The sequence below is a fragment of the Ambystoma mexicanum genome, chromosome 11 (assembly GCF_040938575.1).
Source record: "Ambystoma mexicanum isolate Mex_15411 chromosome 11, UKY_AmexF1_1, whole genome shotgun sequence".
Classification (NCBI taxonomy): domain Eukaryota; kingdom Metazoa; phylum Chordata; class Amphibia; order Caudata; family Ambystomatidae; genus Ambystoma; species Ambystoma mexicanum.
Window position 1 is genome coordinate 815,223,647 of NC_090934.1, and position 12,485 is coordinate 815,236,131.

General features: G+C 46.4%; 1 protein-coding gene across 8 annotated transcripts in view; it reads right to left on the reverse strand.

Annotated features, from left to right (window-relative positions):
* Positions 1-993: 993 nt before the first annotated feature.
* Positions 994-12,485, reverse strand: part of PLEKHA7 (pleckstrin homology domain containing A7) — a 1,516,580-nt gene continuing 1,505,088 nt past the window's right edge. For all 8 annotated transcript variants that reach the window (XM_069623767.1, XM_069623765.1, XM_069623764.1 and 5 more), the window contains one exon: positions 994-3,889. Coding sequence is in view for 1 of the 8 variants with exons in the window: in XM_069623764.1 (XP_069479865.1) it covers positions 3,867-3,889 (23 nt within the window). In the remaining 7 variants the exon portion in view is untranslated. The remainder of the gene's footprint in view (positions 3,890-12,485) is intronic.

The window sequence follows — 12,485 nt, forward strand, 5'->3', positions numbered from 1 at the left end:
AGGGCAGACATGTGGTTACATGAACCCTGCAGGCTGGAACCTTGAATCCATTAGCTCAGTTTAGAAAGGTGGAATCTAATGACCCCAGTGGGACCTAAAGGTCAACTGTCAACAACCTTTCAGTATGCTACAGTCCTTCCCAGGTGCATCTCCCACTGAACCCCAAGAGGACTTGCCATGCATCATGCAAGAATTCTTATTGCACAAGTGATTTGTTTAGATAAATGCAAACATATATATTTGCAAATGATAATGGCTATTTAACTTCTTTGCTGTTTTAAGTCTTGTATATATATTCACTGGGAATGCAGATGGGGCATGACTCTCGGGCAATACCTATTTCTTGTGAGTGTGATCATGATCCTGTTATGTCAGTTGGATTTCACCACATGAGGGTGCTTATAAGATTGGGTTTACTGATGAGCAGGCAGAAGATTCTATGAATAAGGGGGGTAGGAAAGGGGCGACGTGCATTCGTGGAAACCTTTTCCATTAACACTAATGTAAATAAGGTGTTTCATTTGCACTCCAGAATTCCTAAAGAACCCATATTCTGAAATGTTGTGGCTGGTTTGGTGATCTCTTTCAAAAATGTACTTTGAGTATGCCCTCAAGTTACCTTTGTAATGAAGTGTCAATGTTGGGCCTCCCGGTAAGACTTCTTCATTGTTTTCTTCACCATGGAAGAGCCTGCACACACATTGATCGTGCAAACTCCCGGGGCCCTTCAGGTACTGGGCGGTCAATGGACACCAGGGCTCACTCAAACAAGCACACATAAAATGTCTCTGCTTTTAAAATGAAAAAAATAAAAAATAAATAATGTTTAAAGTTATAGCTATGTACATCTCGGTTCCAACTGTCCCGACTTTTCAGACACGTGTATCTGGTTTAATTTGAGACATGGATGCTGGTGTGTTTAGTGTTTAATACTTAAATACATTATAGGAAAAAAGTACATATGCAGAATAAATCGCAGGGAAGGTAAACATATCCTATTAATATTTTAATATATACATACATAATAGCAATCTTCCAAACTGTTACATTGTATTTAAATTAACATCTTTTTTTCAAAATATTCATTATGTTTTTTCAATTTTTTTTATAAAGACAAAAATAGAAATCTTTTATTTTGGCAAAACGTTATGAAATTCACTCCGGCAGTGCTCAGTTAGTTAAAAATAGACGGCATTTTCTAAATATATATATGTATATATTTTAAAGACGATTGTATCCAAATGTAGACAAAATACACTATGAATTTTAGTTCAAACACTTTTTAAAAATGTTATCCTTCATTTTTAGCTATTATCTTGATGCAGAAATAAAGTCAACATCTCACAAAACACTGCAACATATTAGCATTTCACTCCTCACTTAGGGCTGGAATCATAAAAAAGAGACATTACAGCACATGCCATTATTGAGGTTAGCAGTGCCTCACTTTCCTTAAACTAAGACACAGCATCACATAGCAGCTCAACAAAACGGGTCAGCCAAGCAAAAATCATCCGGCGACTCTGCTCCCTATTCTTACAAGGGCTAGTATACTTTTTTCTTTAAAGCAGCTAGAAGCTGAATCTTTTAACTAATGCGGTATACAAAACAAGGGATCCATACAGTCTAAGGCAAGCAGCGGAAGCATCCATTATTGTCGTTCTGGAGGATTAGCATTTCTCCTGTATTCCATAGGGTGGTCCCTATTTTCTTACAAACTCCTGTAAAAGGACACTTAAAATACAGATTGTGGGCTCACTTATTTTGCAGACCGCTACACTAGAGTTGTACATTGCTTAAGGTTGAGGTCACATGATCCAATTTCTAATTTAGGAATGTGCTTGTATTACACATGTGGGACCTCTGTATCGGCCATTCCACAACATGCCTTGTCAACCGCCTGGGCTACAGCAGACCTTAATCCTTTCTCAACAAACCACTCTACTAAAGGGGCCACAGTGTACTCTTAGCACAAAAAGAGCTGTTGGAGGACAAGTTAAGTGCATGGAGGTCTTAGTGCTTGAGATGGTGAAAGAAATGTTGAAACAGTGTCTTACTTGTGTCTTAGGGGCAGAAATTACATGGTTTTTGGTAAAGCAACATCTACATGTTCTAACTGCTCTTGATTTCAAATGTGTCTACCCATTCGACCGGCTCTCCTTTTCTTGTACTACAGCACCAATGCAAAATTGAAAGGGAGCATAAGACGATCATATTTTTTTCAAGGACAGCACAAAGTGATTTTGTTTTTAAGAGATATTAAAGAGCATGAGTTTACCTTTTGTTTTACAACTAAAAGCAATATTTTCTTACATTACAATTTAGTTTAGAGTGTAATCGTACAAGTGATCAAACCTGCTCGCTCGCAGTGTACCTTTGTTGTGTTCGCATAAACTAGAATGAGACTAACACTTGATTTCAGAAGGGACAGGAGCTTAATCATCTGCACTACGATAGTGCATGTAAACGTTCCAATTGGACAAAACCAAGGTTAATAACACAGTCATGCTAGACTAGAGATAGCACTCCGATAAAGAGAAAGATCACGCTCAAAAGTTGATCTCTCGAACTCATACCGGGAGCAACTAATATTAAAGTTTCTTCTGCTAAACATTCTTCGAGATTGTTCTTTGACCATAAGTGAACATCTCTCTATGCTCTTCAACTTGCCAGTTCCCTCTGCTCGAAGACCCATGAGAAATGTAACATTCGAAATAACAGCATGCATGTACCGTTAAATATCTCCCCTGGTATAAGACTGATCAGCAGACCAAATCACGAACATGACTCTTGTCTTCTCACCTACAGTAGATTGGCATTTAAATCCCCTGCTGGAAATGTTTTCTAAAATACTCGCCATGCCTTCCTTCTTTCCGTAACAGACTCTCGCGTGTTGTGCTTATAATTTTAACCATTTTCTTTTTCCGTTTAGTCCATTTCTCTACCATGTTTCTTTCTAACTGAGTGAAATGCAGTCTTCTTCTCGTTTGTTTTGAGTAAATCACAGCCCAAAATAGCTTTGCTTCTATCTTCAGAAGTGTGTGATGTTGCTATGGATGCTTTAAAGAAAGTAACACGAACTAACATTAATGTTGCTATGCATAAATGAAAATAATGGATAATCATGTGTTATGGTCCTATGGTGCCATCTCAGGGGGTTTGTGACATACTTAAACAAAAGGCCAAGGGCCGAGTTGTCATTAAATGCCAGCTGAACCATGAGAGGCCATTATGGCACTATAACACACACAAAAACATTCCATGTTAAAAACAACATGATTCAGATTTGTCATTGCTTGAGCATCTGTAATTCACTGGAATGGCGTCACGCCGATGGCATTATCCCCGTGATGTCAGTGTTTTGTTAACATTAGATAGCAATTCAAGCCCCTGTTGTGCTGCGCTGGAAAATAATGATTAACACACGGGTATGTGGGGGGGGGTACACTGCTTTAACCATTGCTGTGTAAATATACGTTCGTGTGCTAAAGAACAGTTCAGTTTGCATAAATAAAACCAACCTGTAATGCCGAAATTTGTTTTTATGAAACAAGTCCAAGAAATAAACCTAAAATATACTCTGTTTTAAAAACGCCAGTCAGTATTTTACATGGTGTATTAAAAGTGCATCTGTATATATAAAAGTCTGAACTAAAATAAGTGTAAAAATCATTCCCAATAATGGACATGAAGGTAAAATGATTTATATATGTGTAGAAAATCCTTTTTTCGTGCATGGCCTTTTTTTTTAGATGTGAGAATCTCCTGATGATTTAGTGGTAGCACACTGGTTCAGTGGAGATCCTTCGTACATTCATTTGCTTTCATTCTTCTGGAAAGGAAGATGGACGCCCTCTTGCTGCAAGTCAGTGTTCATGCACAGCTTTGGCTGAGGGGAAATGGGAGAGAAAACAATGATTTAGCTCTGAAACAATGCAACCTAGGAAGTAAAGTACATACGAATGCCACCAAAATGCCATTGAAGAAAACGCGTGTAGTGAACTTTTTGGGCATGTCTTGCACTTGCACGCTCTGACTGTTCATAAGGCCTAGTAGGACCGCCTCTCTCTTTCTTCGTCGTTGTTATAATTGCCCTTCATTCCCATGTCCCCTCCTCGTTGCCCTGTGGGCGCTTTGAAACACAATTTACTTGATGTATAAGCACCTTACAAATTCACAATAAATACATATATACATGTCAACATCGGTAGTATTTAGGCCTTCTGTTAAGTGGGCATGTAAGAGTCTCTTTTGCATTGTTTTCGGCTAAATCTTTTAAAAATGTGAGATTTGGAAACAGTTCTGCATTTTGGTTGCTTTTGCTTTCAAACTGCCAATGTGAAAACAAGAGAATTGCAAATGTTCCTAGATATTTGAGTTCACAATCATCCTCCTTTGGATGCAAGTGAAGTGGAGAGCCATTCATCCCAGCACCCCTTGACTCGTGGTCCGTCGCAAGAAACCCGAGAGGAAACCCCCAGTCAGTGTGGCCATAATCTCTCCCGCGCAGCTGCTGACAACATTCAAGCCCCAGGCTGGACACTCCTACCTGAACAAGTCATATGCAGTAGCCATTTTGAAATCACTGATCTGGTGCTTCATTGGAAACAGCACCAACACATGCATTCCCCTCCTGAGTCAGACACAGAGGGCCACTGCAGACACCACCAACTGGGTGTCTGCAGTGAAGACTGGCTTAGTGAAGGGTACATCCTGGTTATCCTCTTCGAACCAGGTACAGTACAGAGCACAACTCTGCTTTCACCTAACTGTTGTTGGGGGGGGGGGGTCAGCAGTCATCAGCGCCCACGCATAACACAGAGACACAGAGCCATCATCATGGTTGACTCTCCTTTATTCCCCTTACAACCTAACTACCCGTTTCTCCCTTGTCCCTCCCCTTCCGCCCTCCTCCCAGTGTGTATCCGTTCTTAAAGGGACCGTGTCCCTTTCCCAATCACGTACAACACCCCCCCGTGCTTAACATGAAAGTCCAGTTATATCTGTTCGATGGATCTCACTGGCTTCCTTATTGTTCGGAGTGTCCTCCCTGGAGATTCTCTGCTTTCCCCAGTTGTCTCCAGCGGGGGTTCTATTTCGTATTCTCCACTTCAATCTTCAGCTGCTGTCTCTTGTGCCTCTGGTTCTTCCAGATATAGTCTCTTGAAGAACAAGGAGTTCCGGGTGATGTCCCCAGGTTCCCCAGTCGCTGTGATCATGGGTCCCTTGATGGCTGTGATGACCCGAGGCTCAGGGCTGTAGCGCGTGTCTGTCTTTTTTCATTGAGTTTGCCGGACTAGGACGGTTTGTCCTACCTCTAGTTGATGTTCTTTCGCTCTCCTCTTTTTGTCGGCCCATTGCTTGGCTTTTCTCTTCTTCTCGGCGTCCCGTTCTCTGATGGTTGCTTCTTCTTCTGGTGTATAATCTTCTCACCGGGGAATGCGTGTTCGGGGTTGGTACATTACCATGAGTTCAGCGGGTGGCTTTCCCGTCGCATTATGTTGAGTGTTTCGGTAGCTTCTGAGCATACTACAGATGGCCTGTGTTGGGGGTGTTTGTTCTGCTACAGCCTTCTGTCTGGTCAGCTTGATGGTGGCCATGAATCGCTCCACCATCCCGTTGGCTTGCGGCCAGAGGGGCGTAACTTTCTGGTGGTGGAACCCTAGGTGATCAGCGAACCTCACAAACTCTTGTCCATGGAACGGGGATCCATTGTCTGTCTTGACGGTGTTTGGGATGCCACACTCACTGAATAGTTCATCTATGATGGGTGCTGTTTCCGTGAATGACGTCGACGGTGTTTGCTTAATGAATGGGAACCTGGAGTACTTGTCTATTATCACTAGCAGGTATCCCCCTTCTTCCAGGGGTCCGTAAAAGTCCATCACAACTTTTTGCCAGGGCCTTGTTGGAAGTGTGGTTAGTTGGAGGGGGTTTGGGGTTGGCCCCTTCGCTGCCAGTTGGCAGGGTCTACAGTGCATCAGCATGTCCTCAACTATCACGTCCATGTACGGAAACCAGACGTAGTTTCTGAGAATTCGTTTTGTGTTGTCAATTCCTCTGTGACCCTCGTGGGCTAGTGTTACCAGGGTCTTCCTTAGGTCTCTCGGGGCTACTAATCTCTCCCCGCGTAGCAGTATGCCTTGGTCTGTGGCTGTTAGTTCTTCGTGCACTTTGGCTATCTACCCGAGCTCCTTCCCCTCTGTTTCCTGTGTTGTGGCGCTCTCTCCATTTGTTGGAGTGTGTGAGTGTGACAGCGGTTTTGATCATGGGGTCGGCTTGGCTTCTTTCCTCAAACGTTGCAATTGAGATCGTCGGTGGCATGGCATGGCATTTGAGGACAGGTAGGAGATGTAGTCAGCGGCCTCAAGGGCTAGAGTGTTGTCTTTGTTCATCGTGGGATGTCTGGACAGGTAGTCCGCTGGGTTGGCTTCTCCCCCAGGTTTGTGGATTATGACAGTCATATTCCTGTAGTCTTATTCCCCAGCGTTCTATTCGGGGTGGCATTTTGGTTTTGGGGTTGCCAAATATCGAGAGGAGTGCTTGATGGTCTATTATGAGGGTGAATCTCTGGCCAATGATGAAGTGGTGAAACTTCTCGCAGGCCCATACTGCGGCTAAGCTTTCCCTCTCCGCTTGCGAGTAGGCTCTTTCTGTGTGTGATAGAGCGCGGCTGGCGTATGCCACCACTGTATGCCGGGTGTTGTCTTCGGCGTCGGTCTGGGCAAGGATGGCCCCAAGTCCTACTGGACTGGCATCCACCGTGATGGTGTGCCCCTCTGGGTGAAAGTAGGCCAGCTGACGGTTGTTGGCGAGGCTTTCCTTTATGGTCATGAACGCCGCTTGACACGCTGTGTCCCAGACGAAGAGTTGGTCTTTCTTCAGGAGGGTGCGGAGCGGGTCAGTGATTGTGGCATAGTTCGGGAGGTAGCGTGCACAATATCCTGCCATCCCTAAGAAAGAGTGCAGTTCTGCCGTCGTCGTGGGGGTTTGGAGGTCGGTGATGGCCTTGATCTTGTCCGGGTCGGCTGTAATTCCTTTGTCAGAAAATATGTGGCCGAAGAATTTGAGGCTGGCCTTGTTGACGTTACATTTGGGTTCATTTAATGTCAATCCTGCTTCTTGGAGGGTCTTGCAGATGGTCATTAGGGCACTATCGTGTTGCTCTTGGTCCTTCCCAAAAATCAGAATATCGTCGCTATGAACGCGTAGGGCATTCATTTCAGATGCTATCAGGCGTCTGATCGTCTCTTGAAAAATCTCTGCAGTGGATGAGATACCACAATTTAGTCTCTTGTATCTAAAGAGTCCGTCATGGGTTGCGAACGTGGTGATGGGTCTTGTGTCTGGATTCCAGGACGAGCTGGTGGTAGCCCTGATTGAGATCCAGTTTCGAAAAGTGTCTCGCTTGATTTAATCTGATCAGCATGTCCTCCAGGATTGGACCTGGGTGCCTCTCCCTCTGGATGGTGGTATTTGGGATGTGCATATCGACACATATGCATAAGCGTCCATTCTCTTTTGGCACTATCACTATTGGGGACACCCATGGCGTCGGTCCTTCTGCCTTCTCTATGATATCATTGAGGAGGAGGAGCTGGATCTCCTTGGAGTTCCTGGAGGTGGAAACCCACTTTGCGGGGGTGCTGCGGCACCAGCGTGATGGTGTGGTTGATATGTAGTTTGATGGTTGAGTCCTTGAGCATCCCCACTCCTTCAAATAGTTTGGGGAACTGATGTTTGAGGTCTTCTTTCGTGAGGGGTCAGCCTGATATTGCCATGATTGTTTCACGCGTTGTGGGGTGTCCCTTTATTATTTCTGACCGATCGTAGTGTAGGTCAATCAGTGCCAGGGCACTGGCGGTCCGGTAGCTGAGAAGGCAGCGCCCTACAGATGGGCTCTTGATGACGTGGTTTGTGGATGTCACTGAGATTTCGGTGTGTGAGGTCGCACTGAAATTGTCCCCTTGATGTCATGGGTAGGGCTGCTCCCCATTGGAAGATGTGTGTTTTGGATTCTCGAAGGGGGTACAGAGGGGCAATGTCACGGTACAAGTCTTCATTCATGACGTTTAGCGTCGCTCCCGTGTCGACCACAAACTTGTTCATGGTGTTCCCCATTTGCACTGTCCCTTTGGGAGCAGAAGCATCTTCAACGTTGACGCTGAGGAGTCGAACATACTCCCTATCATAGCCATCTTGTAATTAGTAGGTTTGTTCGTCTTCCGCTAGCTGGTGTCTCGGTGGGGAATTGGTGTATAGGTCTGTGTCATGTGTACGAGGTGGCAGGGGGTTCCCCATGTATGTCATTCCTTGTTCCATTGGTTCTCTCTGGTGCATGTCATACAGTTCGTGATCTCTCCTATCTGGCTCAATCTGGAGTCCTTCCAGTGCTCTCACGGTATTCGGGCGTTGATAGGAGTTTATGGGGTATGTCGGAGTCTTTTCGACAGGGCGTTGTTGTTCTATGTGTGTCTGTTGTGCGGCTAGCAGCTCGTTGGCGAGTTGAGTTTCCTTCAGGAAGCTGTTTCTTGCACATCACTTGGAAATGGTTTTCCATTCCGCATCTTAAGCAGCGCTGGCTGATGGCAGGGCATGGTCCTCTGTGTGGGTATTCGAATCCACAGCGGTAGCATTGGCGGTCACTCGGGTCCGTTGAGTGGGGTATCTGGGAGTGGTTCTGTTTTGCGAGGCTGGGTATCGGCTGTAGGGGCTGACGGCGGCAATGATCGGCTGACTCTGGTTAGGTCCAGTACCTCTTTTAGGGAGAGTTTGTTTTTTAAGAGGTGTTTCCTGAACATGGAGGATATGCACCCTTCAATTATTCGGTGTCGGATAGCCTCGTCATCGTTAAAGTTGGCAAAGTCACACTTTGTTATCTTTCTCTGAAGACGGATGACGAAATCTCCTATTGACTCGTGAGGGAGTTGACCACATTGGTTAAAAGTGTACTGCTCATAGTACCGATTGGGTGAAATGACAATTTTCTCATTAACGGCTTGCAGGAGTTTCGCATATGTGGTGCGGTCCTGTAGGGGAATCGTGCGTATGATGTTTTTAATTTCTCTCCCTGTGACATTGGCGAAAATGTATATTGGGGGGGTTCCTGTGTGCCGATGGCACTTACGAAGTCCTCGAAATCTTCTACCCACTCTTCCCATCGCTGGCCTTGGTCGTGGTGAGGATTTAGTGCGAAAGGGCTCGGTCTTCTCATGAGGCTGGCATGTGAGGTGAGGCTGGAGTTGGCGACTGGTGGTGTCCCGGCATCTGCGGCTGCCTGGTCAGTCATGGTGTCACTCTGGTGGCGTGCGCACGCTCTGTCACCGTACAGGTTTTTATTTTATTTTTTCTTTGGTTTTGGAGGTTCTTATCCTTTCCGTTGGTGGTGCAGATGTAGGAGGTGGGCCTCTTATTTTCTGGGGAGTGGTGGTGGCGTTGGTGCGGCTGGCCTAGGGTGCAGTTCTGGGCGATTCTCGGGTCACTGAAGCTAGTGTCGAGGTAGTGACGTTTGTTCCTGGCAGCGGGGTGCGCCTTTGGCATGTGGGCATATGCACTGTGGTGTCACTTAACTCATGCACGGCGTGTGTCCTTGCTGCTATTTGGGCCTGGTATGGGCGCTCGTGGGTCGTGAGTGGGCCCACTTTATCTTTCCTCCTTTTTATTTATTTCTGAAGCATTGTCACGTAACGGGAGACGCGGGATGCACCTTCCCCACGTGTTTTTATTTTCTTTCACTAGTGTCACGAATGGGAGACGCGGGATACACTTTCCCCACGTGTCTTTATGTGCTTGCACTATTGTCACAAATGGGAGACACGGGATGCACTTTCCCCACGTGTCTTTATTTTTCTCCTCCCGGCATACCTTGTTCATTGGCGGGTGAAATCTCCTCAATCCGCTCTCCTCCGTGCTTCCGGGCGGTCAGGATACAGTGGCCGGGCCTGGTGGGCGGCGTCGGGGTGCAGTGGCAGCGGACTCCCGCTCACTTGTTAGGCGGCTGTAGAGCTCAGGTCACTCCCTCGCCATCGGATGCAGATGCTGAGGGACAGTAGGGTGCACAGGTGTGCTCCATTTCTCAGGCCTTCTCCGGCTGCGAGACACACAGACCTTCTTAGGTAGCTGGGCACACAGGCCTTCCGGGCTGTGGGGCACAAGGGCCCTCGCGATACGATGGGCGCGCCGGCCCTTTTCATCTGCAGGGCACACGGGCTTCTGCACTGCTGCAGGGCACACAGGTCTCTGCTCTCACATGGGGCACACGGCCCTCCATACTGCCGCAGGGCACACGGGCCGCTGCTCCTTCGCTTCTGCTCTCTCGTGGGGCCTTCGGGCCTCCACACTGCCGCAGAGCACACAGGCCGCTGCTCCCTTGTAGGGCACACGGCCCACTCGAAATGCAGGGCGCGCGGGCCCACCTAATCTGCCAGGTGCACGGGCCCTCCCAACTGCTGCCGTCACACGGATTTTTGTGTCGGCTTCGTCGCCAGTTGTTGTGGGGGGGGGGGTCAGCAGTCATCAGCGCCCACGCATACCATGGAGACACAGAGCCATCATCATGGTTGACTCTCCTTTATTCCCCTCACAACTTAACTACCCGTTTCTGCCTTGTCCCTCCCCTTCCGCCCTCCTCCCGCCTCCTAGTGTGTGTCTGTTCTTAAAGGGACCGTGTCCCTTTCCCAATCACGTACAACACTAACCTAATACAACTTGTAAAAATGGAATGAAAAATCGAGGCAACCATCCAAGGTTATGATTAGTGGCTCATTACTGCTGTGCATTAATACATAGCCAGAAAGCATCACTCCTGATGTTAGCGCTAGTCTAAGTTGTTTGCTTTAGCTCTTTTTACTGTCTCGTATTGCTCATCAACTACTGTGGTTGGTCCTACACTAAGATCAATACAATTGTAATGCTTCTGATTAATACCAACACTGTTCGTTTTTGATTGCTATTAACCTCTCATTGGACTCTAGTCACTACTACCCTGCACTCTTACATTCACCACTCTGAACCCTTCACTTACTCATTTCATATCACTGGTGCCCCAACACACGAACCTGCTTCTATTTCACATCTCCTTATCCCATTTAACCTCTATTTCCTATCACCATTGATACCCTGTAGTACTACAAAAACACTATTACTCTTCCTATCTTAGTAACTCACAGCCACGTCCTCAGAATATTTATAATTCACCTCCATTCACCCCCATTTACTGCCTTCCCCTTCTCTTTCTCATGGGGAGTTCATGCTCTACAAAGCAAGACAATGACCTCTGCTACCTCTTCCAACTGCTACCCTCTCGGATCTCATTCAAGTACTACAACACCAGCCACAAAAAGCACCCCAGCTACACCTCTCACACCCTTCAGAGACATTGGGCCTCATTTAGAGTCTGCCGGTCCGGAAACAACTGTGGCTGTAAACCAGCCGCCACTGTTGTTTCCAGACCGACAGATTACGAGTTCTGCAGGTGGGAGGGGTCACTCCCGCCAGGTCTGACCTGGCGGGAGTAACGCCACCCGCCTGCAGACGGAAATGGAAACACCGGCTCTGTCATAGACGGAACAGGTGTTTCTATTGTGCCCATCCCCACGGATTCCTATGGGACTCCATGGGAATGGGGATTTATGAAATTCTAACTCCGGAATTACCGTGTCACTGGGGTTGTAATGCCCCGGTGATTCCAGCAATCACGGAGGCAGTAATTAATTCCAAGTCCGGCAGCAAGCTGCCAGTTTTTCCGGCTCTGTTACCGCCGGAGTTGGAATGAGGCCCACTGTCTTTTCTATTACACTGACTCCAGGGTTCTGGGATCTGCATTCTTTATTTAATAAAGAATACTTCTTCACTCAACACGCACTCTGAACACCAGTACAATGTAATGGACATCATCAGGAAGAGGATAACCCTTGATCACACAACCACACTAGATATCCTTTATACTGATGCTGTTCTCTTGCTGTTCTCTTCACCTACCCTCATCAACCTGTGAAATGTTTTGGATGGGATCCTGTTGATCGTATATTCTATCAATGCTACTAATAGCTATTAATAGAGGAACCCGTCTATGTGGACCTTATCTTCTTATCCTTTTTATTATTGAATCGTCTGCCTCAGTCTCTAAGAAGTAGGTTGTTAATGTCAAGCTTTAATTAACAATAGGCTGACTAGATGAAATAAGCAATACAGAATGTCCCATTAGGAGGACCCTTAGTATGTATATGACAAGAGTCAAACTATACAATCCAGCCTCTTAGAGAAGGGAGACTGCAAGATTGTACGGCTCCAAGCAGCATAGAACAGTAACTACCAACCTGCAAAAATAGGGCAGGAAAGCTACAGATCACCCTGGGTATTAGAAAACACTGTTTAGAAGTGTGTAGAAGGTTTAAAGCCCCTAAAGAGGAAGTGCCAAGCACGATTAGCACTCCTGCCGACCATTTTGAAGTACCAGGAACATTCACACCAAAATATGTGATGAA